Source organism: Oncorhynchus kisutch, linkage group LG6 (genome assembly GCF_002021735.2).
Source record: "Oncorhynchus kisutch isolate 150728-3 linkage group LG6, Okis_V2, whole genome shotgun sequence".
NCBI lineage: Eukaryota > Metazoa > Chordata > Actinopteri > Salmoniformes > Salmonidae > Oncorhynchus > Oncorhynchus kisutch.
Window position 1 is genome coordinate 32,345,301 of NC_034179.2, and position 13,918 is coordinate 32,359,218.

Sequence of the window (13,918 nt, forward strand, 5' to 3'; positions counted from 1 at the left end):
GTCAAGTGGTATGACTTTGAAGGCACTGTATAATTCATTTAAATGTCCAAAAATGGATATAGCAACTAAGGATTCCATCTTTAATTCAAAACCCTTGACTTTATAGTGGACAGTGCTCTTTGAACTTAGCTGTTAACATCCGCATTGCGATTGTTTTGGCGGTGTCGGAGGTAGAACTGCATTAGAGCTGTCAAATCCACAAGCAGCTCCTGGCATTATACCTACATCGGACATTGCCAGTGGCTGCACGGAGTTGCTTTAATAGAATTCCCATGTTTACAAGTTCGAACACTGGAATTCTTGATTATGCTGATAGAAATCATTATTTCATTGAATAATTGTACATTTGAGTGTCATTGTTTCTATATTACCTACACTTTCTCGTTCTGAACTTGTAATGCGAGTGGGACACGTGTGGCTTCGTAACAATGATCAAGAGCAGCTGTTCACCGATTTGACAGCTCCAACGCAGTTACACGTCCGACCCAGCCAAAACATCAGCTATGCAGGTGTCGGCTATCGCAGGTATATGCTTGGTCTGATTGAATCTAGGCCTTGATTTTATAGTCCCAAAGTTGTCTCTTTTGGATTAAACCAATAAACGACACCGCTGAAAAAAAAGCTGCATTTGAAAACACATCGAGAGCAATGCATTGAGCTGACTATAGTTCAATGAGCTAGTTACACTATAGTTGTCACCCTTGTGCCAAGGTAAGATGTTGTAATGAGTTACAGACTCAGTCTTTGGACAGATGGGTTAATAGTATCGTTGAGGGTTTTGATAGGAAGTGTTTCAACATCTTGACTCAGTGGCTTAGAGCCCACATCACTATGCAAATGCATTGTAACACACCCCCAAAAACTCAACAAATTCTAATTTAAATGATAGGGTTCAATGAGTTGATTATTTTTCCGTTGTCTTTGTGTGAAATTCTTTATATTCTGTCATCAGCCAAACACAATGGCAGACAGCCAGAGAGTTGCACCATATTTATTTTATAATTAGTCTGTGTTTGTTTTGTTCCACAACTATGCCGCTAATCTACATAAACAGATGCCAGTGCTGCCGTCTGTCTGTGCATGGATCCAGCTTTTAGATTCATTAATATGACCAATTGTTTGTTTGTCTATCTTCAAATACCTTTCTGGCCATTATCTTCCCAATGTGTTGACTTGTTGTTTGCAGTAACAGACTGAACATTAAGCATGCAATTAAAAATTATAATTTGGTAAAATATCTTGCACTCAAGTGTCCATATTCTATTCTCAAGTGGTACACTTTCCCCTATAAACACGGGAAAGCTACTAGACCAAATTAGACCAAAGCTATTAGACCAGCCACAATTTGTACAAGATATGGTACACAATGCTACGAATGGGCTGTTTACCCAGTACAATGTCACTTTACGTCTCTCAGAGAAATGGAAGCCACTTACAAACTGATACAACTACAAACAAACAAAAAAGCCTGCTTAAGACCAGATACCTCAGTTTCACTACCCACTGACTACCACAACAAGATATGAGTCAACCATGAGTCAATCATTCAACCAATAATGAAAAACCTGACAATAGAGCTAAACATAGGACATTTAATTAGCAAAAGTCCAATACAACAACCAGATTACATTGCTGGATGGCATGTTTTCTGTTTATCAGTAAAACTGATATTAAACATGACAAAAATCCCAAACAAATTCAAACGACCTAAGGATTCCAATACAAGCTAAAGGCCTCACAGTCTACAATGCTTGATTGAATTGTTTGTGCAGACAGGCAATTGTTCCATACTCCATATGCCTGCAGTAAAAAGGGGAATGTGTCACCTTCAGCAGGAGCTGTAATGTTCAGCAATGTTTTCATCCCAGTGAAACTGACAGTTCACACTAAAGTCTAACTCGATGTTACAGCCATTCACAGTGGGTTGGCAATGTCAAGTGCATCATTGGTGTGTTCATACAGTCACTTTCCCTCTGAGCCACTCTTCTGGAAATGTTTTGTAGCTGACAGAATTCTTCAACACATCTAAAAACCTTCACCCAACCATGCTAATTAGTTGGCTGGACAACTCCCCTTGGAGTGGTGGCAGAGATTGCACCTTCCCACTTCATTTATTGTCATGTCCTTTCGGGCTGTAGTGTGGATGAGCTGGTGATCATCTGGGTTAGTATTTGTGTGGCAGGCCGTTGTAGTTCCTGTCCCTCAGGGCCTGGTCCACCGTGAGGATGTAGGAATCGATGGTGCTCCTCATCTCTGCGGTAAAGGGGTCGAAGGAAGGTCGCTGGGCCCCCCCAGAGCGTTTGAAGTGTCCGTCCTGGTTGCTTTTAGCACACATCAGCCTCTCCTCCATCATGGTGGCGTTGAGGAACAAGGTGAGGAGGCGGAGCTGGGGGAAGAGCGCCCTCTGCAGGTCCTCGTAGTGTACCACCAGCAGGCGACGGCCAAACTGCAGCCAGCTCAGAGCGTGGGACGCCCACCAGGGGGCGTAGCTGTCAACAAACTCTGGCCATTCTGAAGTAAACAGAGGAGAGGGGGGAAATAGGTACACTTTATATACAAAAGTATGTGGACACCCCTTCAAATTAGTGGATTCAGCTATTTCAGCCACACCCGTTGTGTATAAAATTGAGCACACAGCAATGCAATCTCCTTTGATAAACATTCGTAGTAGAATGGCCTTACTAGAGAGCTCACCGTCATAGGATGCCACCTTTCCAACAAGTCAGTTCATCAAATTTCTGCACTGCTAGAGCTGCCCGGTCACCTGTAAGTGCTGTTTTTGTGAAGTGGAATCTTCGAGGAGCAACAACGGCTCAGCCGCAAAATGTTAGGCCACACAAGCTCACAGAACTAGACCGCAGAGTGCTGAAGAGCGCGTAGAATGTAAAAATCGTCTGTCTTCAGTTGCAACACTCACTATCGAGATCCAAACTGCCTCTGGAAGCAATGTCAGCACAAGAACTGTTCATCGGAAGCTTCGTGAAATGGGTTTCCACGGCCGAGCAGCCGCACACAAGGCTGAGATTACCATGAACAATGCCAACCGTCAGCTGGAGTGGTGTAAAACTCATTGGACTCTGGAGCAATGGCAGGAGGACCGAGCATGCCACCATTCTCATCGACGGGGCTGTAGTGGAGCAGTTTGAGAGCTTAAAGTTCCTTGGAGTCCACATCACCAACAAACTAACATGGTCCAAGCACACCAAGACAGTTGTGAAGAGGGCACGACAAAACCTATTCCCCTTCAGGAGACTGAAAAGATTTGCATGGGTCCTCAGATCCTCAAAAGGTTCTACAGCTGCACCATCGAGAGCATCCTGACCGGTTGCATCACTGCCTGGTTATGGCAACTGCTCGGCCTCCGACCGCAATGAACTACAGAGGGTAGTGGTATAGAAGTCTGCCATCCAGAACCTCTATTCCAGGCGGTGTCAGAAGAAGGCCCTAAAAATGGTCAAAGACTCCAGCCACACTAGTCATAGACTGTTCTCTCTGCTACCGCACGGCAAGCGGTACTGGAGCACCAAAGCTAGGTCCAAGAGACTTCTAAACAGCTTCTACCCACAAGCCATAAGACTCCTGAACACATAATCAAATTGCTACCCAGACTATTTACATTGCCCCTCCTCTTTTAAGCTGCTACTCTCTGTTATTATCTATGCATAATCACTTTAATGACTCTAACTACATGTACATATTACCTCAATAACCTCGACTAACCAGTGCCTCCGCACATTGACTCTGTACCGGTACCCCTTGTATATACGTAGCCTAGCTATTGTTATTTTACTGCTGCTCTTTAATTATTTGTTACTTTTATTTATTTTGGGAGGGGGGTATTTTTTTTAAACTGCATTGCTGGTTAAGGGCTTGTAAGTAAGCATTTCACTTTAACATCTACACCTTTTGTAAAGCTTCACCATCTGGCAGTCCGACAGATGAATCGTAGTGCCAACTGTAAAGTTAGTGGTCTGAGGCTGTTATTCATGGCTCGGGATAGGCACTTTAGTTCCAGTGAAGGGAAATCTTAACGCTACAGCATACAATGACATTCTAGATGATTTGTGCTGCCAACTTTGTGGCAACAGTTTGGAAAAGTGCCTTTCCTGTTTCAGCATGGTAATGTCCCCATGCACAAAGCGAGGTCCATACAGAAATGGTTTGTCGAGATCGGTGTGGAAGACTCGGTGTGACGGGCCTGCACAGAGCCCTGACCTCAACCCCATCAAACCCCTTTGGAATGAATTGGAACGCTGACTGCAAGCCAGGCCTAATCACCCAACATCAGTGCTCGACCTCACTAATGCTCTTGTGGCTGAATGGAAACAAGTATCTGCAACAATAGTGGAAAGCCTTCCCAGAAGAGTGGAGGTTGTTATTCCAGCAAAGGGGGCGGACCAACTCCATATTAATGCCAATGACTTTGGAATGAGATGTTTGATGAGAAGGTGTCCACCCAGTTTTGGGTAATGTAGTGTATCTTATCAATGTGCGATGTGTGGAGACTATGCTGACATCTCACATCCAGAGTCTATGCAGTATAGCAGCTGATGTGAACATTTGTCACCAGTCATGAACGTCTGTTTGAAACAGACTTTTGTTCAAGGCAAACAGTTTACCAAAATCCCAAAATCTCATTGTGTTGTTTGGATATGCCTTAATCATTTTGCATTCCTTAGTTGCCACATAACCCCCAGTCCATTTCCCTAAACACTGAGCTGTGCTTGTTGTGTGGTGTTACCTTTGCTCCTCCACTGTGCGTCTGTGGCATAGCCCAGGTGTCCAGCACACTTCCGGTTGAACTCTGCCATGAGGGAACGGTAAGGGTTCCGGATCAGCAGGATGGCAGAGTCAAACATCTCTATTTCTCTCTGACCACTCTCATGTGTCTTAACACAGATGCTACGCCCACTCTTCCAGTAGTCCTTCTCCCCTTTGAAACCTGGTGGAAAAACCCAAATACCCAAGATGATCAAACATCTGAAAACTTATGCGTCACAGAGCATTCAAGCTGTTATTGCCATTTGTAAGTACTGTACAAGTGCATTCATTGGAAATTCTCTATGAGAGCTCCATGGTATAACAATTTTTAGCGCATACTTAAAAACATGCAATGATACATTTCAGTAGAGAAACATCAAGCATTCACAGTATGTGCTATTATCCATCACAACACCTGAGCTGTGTTCACAGCCTCACCTCTATTGTAAAGCGCGCTATCGAAGTAGAAGCTGCCAGTGTAGTAGCCCGTAACGAGCTCAATCAGGTGGCGTACCCAGGTGTTGCCAGCTCCGGGGAAGCTGGAGAGAGCCACCAGGGAGGTAGACCTCTCAGGCAGAAATGTCCTCTCTTTGCACCTAGAGTCTGAATGAGGCAGAACTAGCAGGGTTGAACATCGCCATAAAAACACGCCATTGATCTATCTCTGAGATACTGTATTGTAGCATGCTATTGATCTATCTCTGAGATACTGTATTGTAGCATGCTATTGATCTATCTCTGAGATACTGTATTGTAGCATGTTATTGATCTATCTCTGAGATACTGTATTGTAGCATGCTATTGATCTATCTCTGAGATACTGTATTGTAGCATGCTATTGATCTATCTCTGAGATACTGTATTGTAGCATGCTATTGATCTATCTCTGAGATACTGTATTGTAGCATGCTATTGATCTATCTCTGAGATACTGTATTGTAGCATGCTATTGATCTATCTCTGAGATACTGTATTGTAGCATGCTATTGATCTATCTCTGAGATACTGTATTGTAGCATGCTATTGATCTATCTCTGAGATACTGTATTGTAGCATGCTATTGATCTATCTCTGAGATACTGTATTGTAGCATGCTATTGATCTATCTCTGAGATACTGTATTGTAGCATGCTATTGATCTATCTCTGAGATACTGTATTGTAGCATGCTATTGATCTATCTCTGAGATACTGCATTGTAGCATGCTATTGATCTATCTCTGAGATACTGTATTGTAGCTATTGCTAAGAGTTTAATTACAGTTGCAGTGAAGTATAAAGTCCATATATTTTTTTTATGGTTGAAAACTTAGACTGTAGTATCGGTGAAACTAAAGGTTATTCAAGGCTCTTACCAAGTACAGGTGTCTGGTAGATCTGGTAGTAGTCTTGGTCAGACGGGGAAGTGGAGATGGAGGCATCAGTGTGTTCTGTGCCATTAGTCTCCAGACATGGCTGGTCCAGTGGCAGACGTTGACTCAGTCTAAACAGAAACGAGGCCCAGACGCAGTAACAATGTGGCTTCCTCAACACAGCCAGTGGGAGCTCCTGCAGTAGAAACCGAACCAGGATCAATAAAAAACATCAGAGGCATAACTTCAAGCAGTAATTTACAGTGCAAGGAATATGACTGGTCACTCATTCCTCCTCTGGTGGATTGGATGTGATTTCCCCTTGGGTGATATGATAGGTGGGTTATATAAGATGTCTGAACCACTCCTGCTCCATTTTCTTTGATTCCTTTTTTTCTAAAGTTCAGATGTTTTTTGCACAAGTTGTCTTAGTTTTTTCCTATTCAATATTGTATAGCCCCAGTATAGCCCCCATCACCTCCACACAATATGGAATTACAATTTCTGTCGAGACTGACTCTGGAGAGAGGCAATTGTGTTATATGCTGGTACAGTCCTCTTCTTATATTGACACTGGGCACTGGAAGATACGCTAATGTAAAAACACACAAAGCACAAAAGTACACACCCGTACAGAGGGAATAGGCTAAATCAAATACACTATTATCATCACTTAGACACGGCTGTGATATTTCTTCTAGCCATTTGTGTGTAGAGCAGAGCAGAGCAGAGGACCACCTCACCCAACATCCTGGACCCACTACAATTCTCATATCGCCCCAACTGATCCACGGACAACGCAGTCACCATTGCACTGCACACTGCCCTATCCCACCTGGACAAGATAAATAGTTATGTAAGAATGCTGTTCTTCGGCTACAGCTCAGCCTTCAACACCATAGTGCCCTCCAAGCATTATTACGCTCAGCCCCCTCCTGTACTCCCTGTTCACCCATGACTGTGTGGCCACACATCTCCAACTCAATCATCAAGCTGTGACGACACAACAGTGGTAGGCCTGATTACACACCTTGATGAGACAGCCTACAGGGAGATGAGAGCCCTGGCAGAGTGGTGCTAGGATCATAACCTCTCCCTCAACGTCAACAAAACGTAGGAGCTGATAGTGGATTACAGAAGACAACAGAGAGAGCACGCCCCATCCACATCGATGGAGACGTAATGGAGAGGGTCAAAAGCTTCAAGTTCTTCGGCGTGCACATCACTGACAACCGGAAATGGTCCCTTCACACAGACAGCATGGTGAAGAATGTGCAACAGCTCCTCTTCAACCTCTGGAGGCTGAATAAATTTGGCTTGGCCCAGAAGACCCTCAAAAACTTCTACAGATGCACCATTGAGAGCATTCTGCCGGGCTTTATCACTGCCTGGTAAGGCAATTGCACTGTCTGCAACTGCAGGGCTCTCTAGAGGAAGGTACGGTCAGCCCAATGCATCACCAGTGGCACACTGCCTGTCCTCCAGGATATCTACAGCACCCGGTGTCACAGAAAAGCCAAGAACATCATCAAGGACCTCAGCCACCCGAGTCAAGACCTGTTCACCCCGCTACCATCTAGAAGGCGGAGACAGTACAGGTTCATCAAAGCTGGGACCGAGAAGCTGAGAAACAGCTTCTGTCTCCAGGCCATCAGACTGTTAATCAGTCACCACTAGCCGGCCTCCCCCAGTGCCCTGAACCTCAGTCACTGTTCTAGCCAGATGCACTGTCAACTGTGCGACCTTATATAGACAGGTGTGTGCCTTTCCAATTTATGTCCAATCAATTGAATTTACCACAGGTGGACTCAAATCAAGTTGTAAAAACATCTCAAGGATGATCAATGGAAACAGGATGCATATGAACTCAATTTCGAGTCTCAAAGCAAAGGGTCTGAATAATTATTATGTAACTAAGGTATTTCAGTCTACTTTTATTTTTATAAATTTGCTAAAATGTCTAAAAACCTGTTTTCGTTTCATCATTATGGGGTATTGTGTGTAGATTGATGAGGAAAACATGTAATTTAATCCAATTTAGAATAAGGCTGTAACGTAACAAAACGTGGAAAAAAGGAATGGGCCCGAATACTTTTTGAATGCACTGTAAATATACTATATTCTATTCATGGCTCATTCTACATAACTACTCCTGTACACAACTTTCTATTCATATACTGTTCACACTGTATATACACACCATTATAAGTACATGTACAGTACCAGTCAAAGGTTTGGACACACCTACTCATTGAAAGGTTTTTCTTTATTTTTACTATTTTATACATTGTAGAATAATAGTAAAGACATCAACTAGGAAATAACAGATATGGAATCATGTAGTAAATTTAAAAAAAAGTGTTAAACAAATCCAAATATATTATATATTTGATTCTTCAAATAGCCCCCCTTTGCCTTGATGACAGCTTTGCACAATATTGGCATTCTCTCAACCAGCTTCATGACCTGGAATGCATTTCAATTTGAAAAATGGCTCTGACAGAGAGGGCTGCCTCGCTTTTAGTCCCTAGGAAGTGTTGCAGTATTTTGTCATTTTATGTATTATTTATTACATTGTTATCCCAGAAAATCTTAAGTGTTATTACAGACAGCCGGAAAAACTATAGGATATCAGAGCGGCGTCAACTTTCCAGCACTACGACCAGGAATACGATTTTCCCGAAGCAGACCCTTTCTTCGCACCACCCAGGGCATTTGAAATGATCCCAGAGGACGACCCAAAACAACGACACCGGAGGTGAGGGAGTCGGAGCGGTCTTCTAGTCAGACTTAGGAGGCGCGCACACCACCCACCGCTTCTGTGTATATAACTCGCTATTGTCCAGTCCCTAGATAACAAAGTAGACGAGATCAGGTCAAGGATTGCTTTCCAGAGACATCAGGGATTGTAACGTACTCTGTTTCCTGGAAATATGGCTCTCTCAGGATATTCTGTCGGAATCAGTACAGCCACATGGATTCTCAGTGCATCGTGCCGAAAGGAATAAACATCTCTCCAGGAAGAAGAAGGGCGGGGCTGTATGTTTCATGATTAACGACTTATGGTGTAATTGAAACAACATACAGGAACTCAAGTCATTTCGTTCACTTGTCCTAGAATTCCTCACAATAAAATGCCAAACGTATTATCTCCCAAGAGAAATCTCTATGGTTATTGTCACAGCCGTGTATGTCCCCCCTCAAGCAGATACCACGATGGCCCTCAAGGAACTTCACTAGACGTTATGCAAACTGGAAACCATATATCCTGAGGCTGCATTTATTGTAGCTGGGGATTTTAACAAAGCAAATTTGAGGAAAAGGTTACCTAAATTCTATCAGCATATTGACTGTAGCACTCGTGCTGGAAAAACATTGGACCAATGTTACTCTAACTTTTGGGATGCATATTAGGCCCTCCCCCACCCTCCTTTCTGAAAATCTGACCACGACTCCATTTTGCTCCTCCCTTCCAATAGGCAGAAACTCAAACAGGAAGCATCCATGCTAAGGACTATTCAATGCTGGTCTGACCAATTGGAATCCACACTTCAAGATTGTTTTAATCACGCAGACTGGGATATGTTCCGGGTAGTCTCTGAGAATAATATGGATGTGTACACCGATACGGTCACTGAGTTTATCAAGAAGTGTATAGGAGATGTTGTACCCACTGTGATTATTAAAACCTACTCTAACCAGAAACCGTGGATAGATGGCAGCATTCGCGCAAAACTGAAAGCACGAACCACGAACCATGGCAAGATGACTGGGAATATGGCAGAATACAAACAGAGTAGTCGTTCCCTCCGCAAGGCAATCAAACATGCAAAACGTCAATATCGAGACACAGTGGAGTCGCAATTCAATGGCTCAGACACAAGATGTATGTGGCAGGGTTTACAGACAATTACGGACTACAAAAGAAAAACCAGCCACTTCGTGGCCCCCGAAGTCTAGTAGCCAGAAAAGCTAAACACGTTCTTTGCCCACTTTGAGGATAAAACAGTGCCACCGACGCGGCCAGCTACCAAGGACTGTGGGCTCTCCTTCTCCGTGACCGACGTGAGTAAGATGTTTAAACGTGTTAACTCTCGCAAGGCTGTCGGCCCAGACGGCATCCCTTGACGTGTGCTCAGAGCATGTGCTAACCAGATGGCTAGTGTGCTAACCAGCTGGCTGGTGTGTTTACAGACATATTCAATCTCTCCCTATCCCAGTCTGTTGTCCCCACATGCTTCAAGATGGCCACCACTGTTCCTGTACCCAAGAACGCAAAGTTAACTGAACTAAATTACTGTCGTCCCGTAGCACTCACTTCTGTCATCATGAAGTGCTTTGAGAGACTAGTCAAGTATCATATCACCTCCACCTTACCTGTCATGCTAGACCCACTTCAATTTGCTTACTGCACCAATAGGTCCACCAATTGCCATCACACTGCTCTATCACATCTGGACAAGAGGAATGTAAGAATGCTGTTAATTGACTATAGCTCAGCATTCAACACCATAGTACCCATTAAGCTTGAGGCCCTGGGTCTCAAACCCGCCCTGTGCAATTGGGTCCTCGACTTCCTGATGGCCCGCCCGCATGTGGTGAAGGTATGAAACAACATCTCTACTTTTCTGATCCTCATCACAGGGGCCCCAAAAGGGTACGTTCTCAGCCCCCTCCTGTACTCCTTCTTCACCCATGACTGCATGGCCATGCACGCCTCCAACTCAATCATCAAGTTTGCAGACAACACAACAGTAGTAGGCTTGATCACCAACAACGACGACACAGCTTACAGAAGTGGTGAGGGCTCTTGGAGTATGGTGTCAGGAAAAGAACCTCTCTCTCAACGTCAACAAAACAAAAGGAGATTATCGTGGTAGCAACCACCTATCCACATCGACAGGACAACAGTGGAGAAGGTGGAAACAGCCATCACTAGCACAGAGAGGCTGCTGCCTATATACAGACTTGAAATCATTTGTCACTTTAATAAATGGAACACTAGATGCTATAATAATGTCAATTTAACAATGTGTACATACCTTGCATTACTCATCTCATGTATATACTGTATTCTATACTATCTATTGCACTATCTATTGCATCTTAGCCTATGCTGCTCTGACATTGCTTATCCATATTTTTATACATTCTTATTCCATTTCTTTACTTCGATGTGTGTGTAGTAGGTTTTTGTTGTGGAATGGTTAGATATTACTTGCTATATATTGCTGCACTGTCGGAACTAGAAGCACAAGCATTTCGCTACACTCGCAATAACATATGTTAACCATGTATATGTTACCAATAAAATTTGTTTTGATTTGGAATTAACAGGTGTGCCTTGTTAAAAGTACATTTTTGGAATTTCTATCCTGGCGTTTGAACCAATCAATTGTGTTGTGACAAGGTAGGGGGGTATACAAAAAATAGTCATATTTGGTAAAAAGACCAAGTCCTTATTATGGCAAGAACAGCTCAAATAAGCAAAGAGAAATGACAGTCCATTATTATTTTAAGACATGAAGGTCAGTCAATCCAGAACATTTCAAGAATTTTGAAAGTTTCTTCAAGTGCAGTTGCAAAAACCATCAACTGTTCAGAAGAGACTGCTTGAATCAGGCCTTAATGATCGATTTGCTGCAAAGAAACCACTGCTAAATGACACCAATAATAAGAAGAGACTTACTTGGGCCAACAAAAAAAAGCCAAAAAAAAGCTATGGACATTGACTGGTGGAAATCTGTCCTTTAGTCTGATGAGTCCAAATTTGAGATTTTTGGTTCTAACCGTCGTGTCTTTGTGAGACGCAGAGTAGGTGAACGGATGATCTCCGCATGTGTGGTTCCCACCTTGAAGCACGGAGGAGGTGTGATGTGAGGGGGTGCTTTGCTGGTGACACTGTCAGTGATTTATTTTGAATTCTAGACATACTATACCAGCATGGCTACCACAGCGTTCTGCAGTGATACGCCTTCCCACCTCGTTTGCGCTTAGTGGGACTATCATTTTTTTCAACAGGACAATGACCCAACACATCTACAGGCTGACAAGTGCTCAGCATATGTGGGAACTCCTTCAAGACTGTTGGAAAAACATTCCAGGTGATGCTGGTTGAGAGAATGCCAAGAGTGTGCAAAGCTGTCATCAAGGCAAAGGGTGGCTGCTTTGAATAATCTAAAATCTATGAAACACTTTTTTGGTTATTACTTGATTCCATATGTGTTATTTCATAGTTAGGATGTCTTCACTACTATTCTACAATGTAGAAAATAGTAAAAAATTAAGAAAAACCCTTGAAAGAGTAGGTATGTCCAAACATTTGACTGGTACTGTATACTATATATTTAAATTCCTGTCTCTGACATTGCTTGTACTGATATATATATATTTTTTAACTACACTGTTGGAGTTAGAAGCACACACATTTTGCTGCACCTCAGATAACATCTGCTAATCTGTGTACGTGACTAATAAACTTTGATTTGATTTGATTTGACCCAACTGATGCACCCATTCAGCGTGAAGGACTGATTCCAGAGCCCATCTATTTCTCCTTAGAGGGACATTAAACCTTAAACAGTCAAATGGTGTTCCAGGCGCTCAATCACACAGAGCCACGCCATTCCCATCTCTCATCTCCAGGGAGCAGAGACAGAGACAGGCCATGATCGATGATACCTCACTCCTAGGTCTGTGTGAGGAAGACTGGGGTCTGGGCTGGTAGTGAAGATGAAATAAATGGTTCAGTGGTTTTCAGAGTTTCTTTTTGGGAACAGAATCAAACCTTATCTGTGCAGGTCTCGATGCAGGTCTGTGAAGTGGAGTTTGGTTGAAAGGAGTAGACAGGGAAGGTGTTGGTGGTGTTCTTTGGAACCTTGAAGCAGCCACCGTAGCGGACGTTTCTGACTATGAGTAGAACAGAGGTAAGCAGACATCAGACCACATCTTATGAACATAGCTACATTCCTTGAATGCATTTCTCTGTATCTCTGTACTGGTAATGGCAAATGATCTACAAGCATAGTCTTACACTGCCAAGATTAAAGGAAACATTGGCCATAGAAATCTATCTATTATCAACTTAACAAATTGCTAAATCAAATTATCACATCAAATTGTATTTTGTCACATGCTTTGTAGACTAACAGTGAAATGCTTACTTACTGGCCCTTCACAACAATGCAGTGACAAGTAAAAAAAATAATAGAAAAATAGAAACAATAACACAAGGAATAAATACACAATGGGTATTGATAACTTGGCTATATACATGGGGTACCAGTACCGAGTTGATGTGCAGGGGTACAAGGTAATTGAGGTACATATAGGTATATATAAAGTGACTAGGCAATAGGATTTCTCTCCCAGGCTGATACAGAGAGACTCATCCATGCTTTTATTACAAACAGGCCTGACTGCTGTAATGCTCTCCTGTCTGGGCTACCCAAGAAAGCCATTGGCCATTGCAAAACATACAGTATGCTGCAGCACACATTACACTGGTTTCAAGGTCTCTGCACTGGCTGCCTGTAAGTTTAGAATTCATTTGAAGAATCTTCTATTTAAATCAATCCACGATTGTGCACCCCAATACTTGTCAGACATGCTTTTACGTTATGTACCCAGTAGGTCCCTTAAGTGCTCTGGCACTGGCCTTTAAACTATCCCAAAGCCTAGGACCAAGAGGCTTGGAGAGGCAGCATTTAGTTACTATGTCCCCAGCCTCTGGAATAGCCTGCCAGAGAACCTGATGGGGGCCGAAACTGTGGACATTTTTAAAAGAAATCTTAAAACACACCTTTT

The 13,918-nt window shown here is 43.0% G+C and overlaps 1 protein-coding gene across 1 annotated transcript in view; it reads right to left on the minus strand.

The window, feature by feature from the left end:
• Nucleotides 1–908: 908 nt before the first annotated feature.
• Nucleotides 909–13,918, minus strand: part of LOC109891800 (WSC domain-containing protein 1-like) — a 30,653-nt gene continuing 17,643 nt past the window's right edge. The window contains exons 5-9 of the mRNA XM_020484282.2: nt 12,900–13,021; nt 6,116–6,308; nt 5,200–5,364; nt 4,742–4,942; nt 909–2,511 (exon numbers count right to left, since the gene is read on the minus strand). Coding sequence (XP_020339871.2) covers nt 2,165–2,511; nt 4,742–4,942; nt 5,200–5,364; nt 6,116–6,308; nt 12,900–13,021 — 1,028 coding nt within the window. The 3' untranslated portion in view covers nt 909–2,164. The remainder of the gene's footprint in view (nt 2,512–4,741; nt 4,943–5,199; nt 5,365–6,115; nt 6,309–12,899; nt 13,022–13,918) is intronic.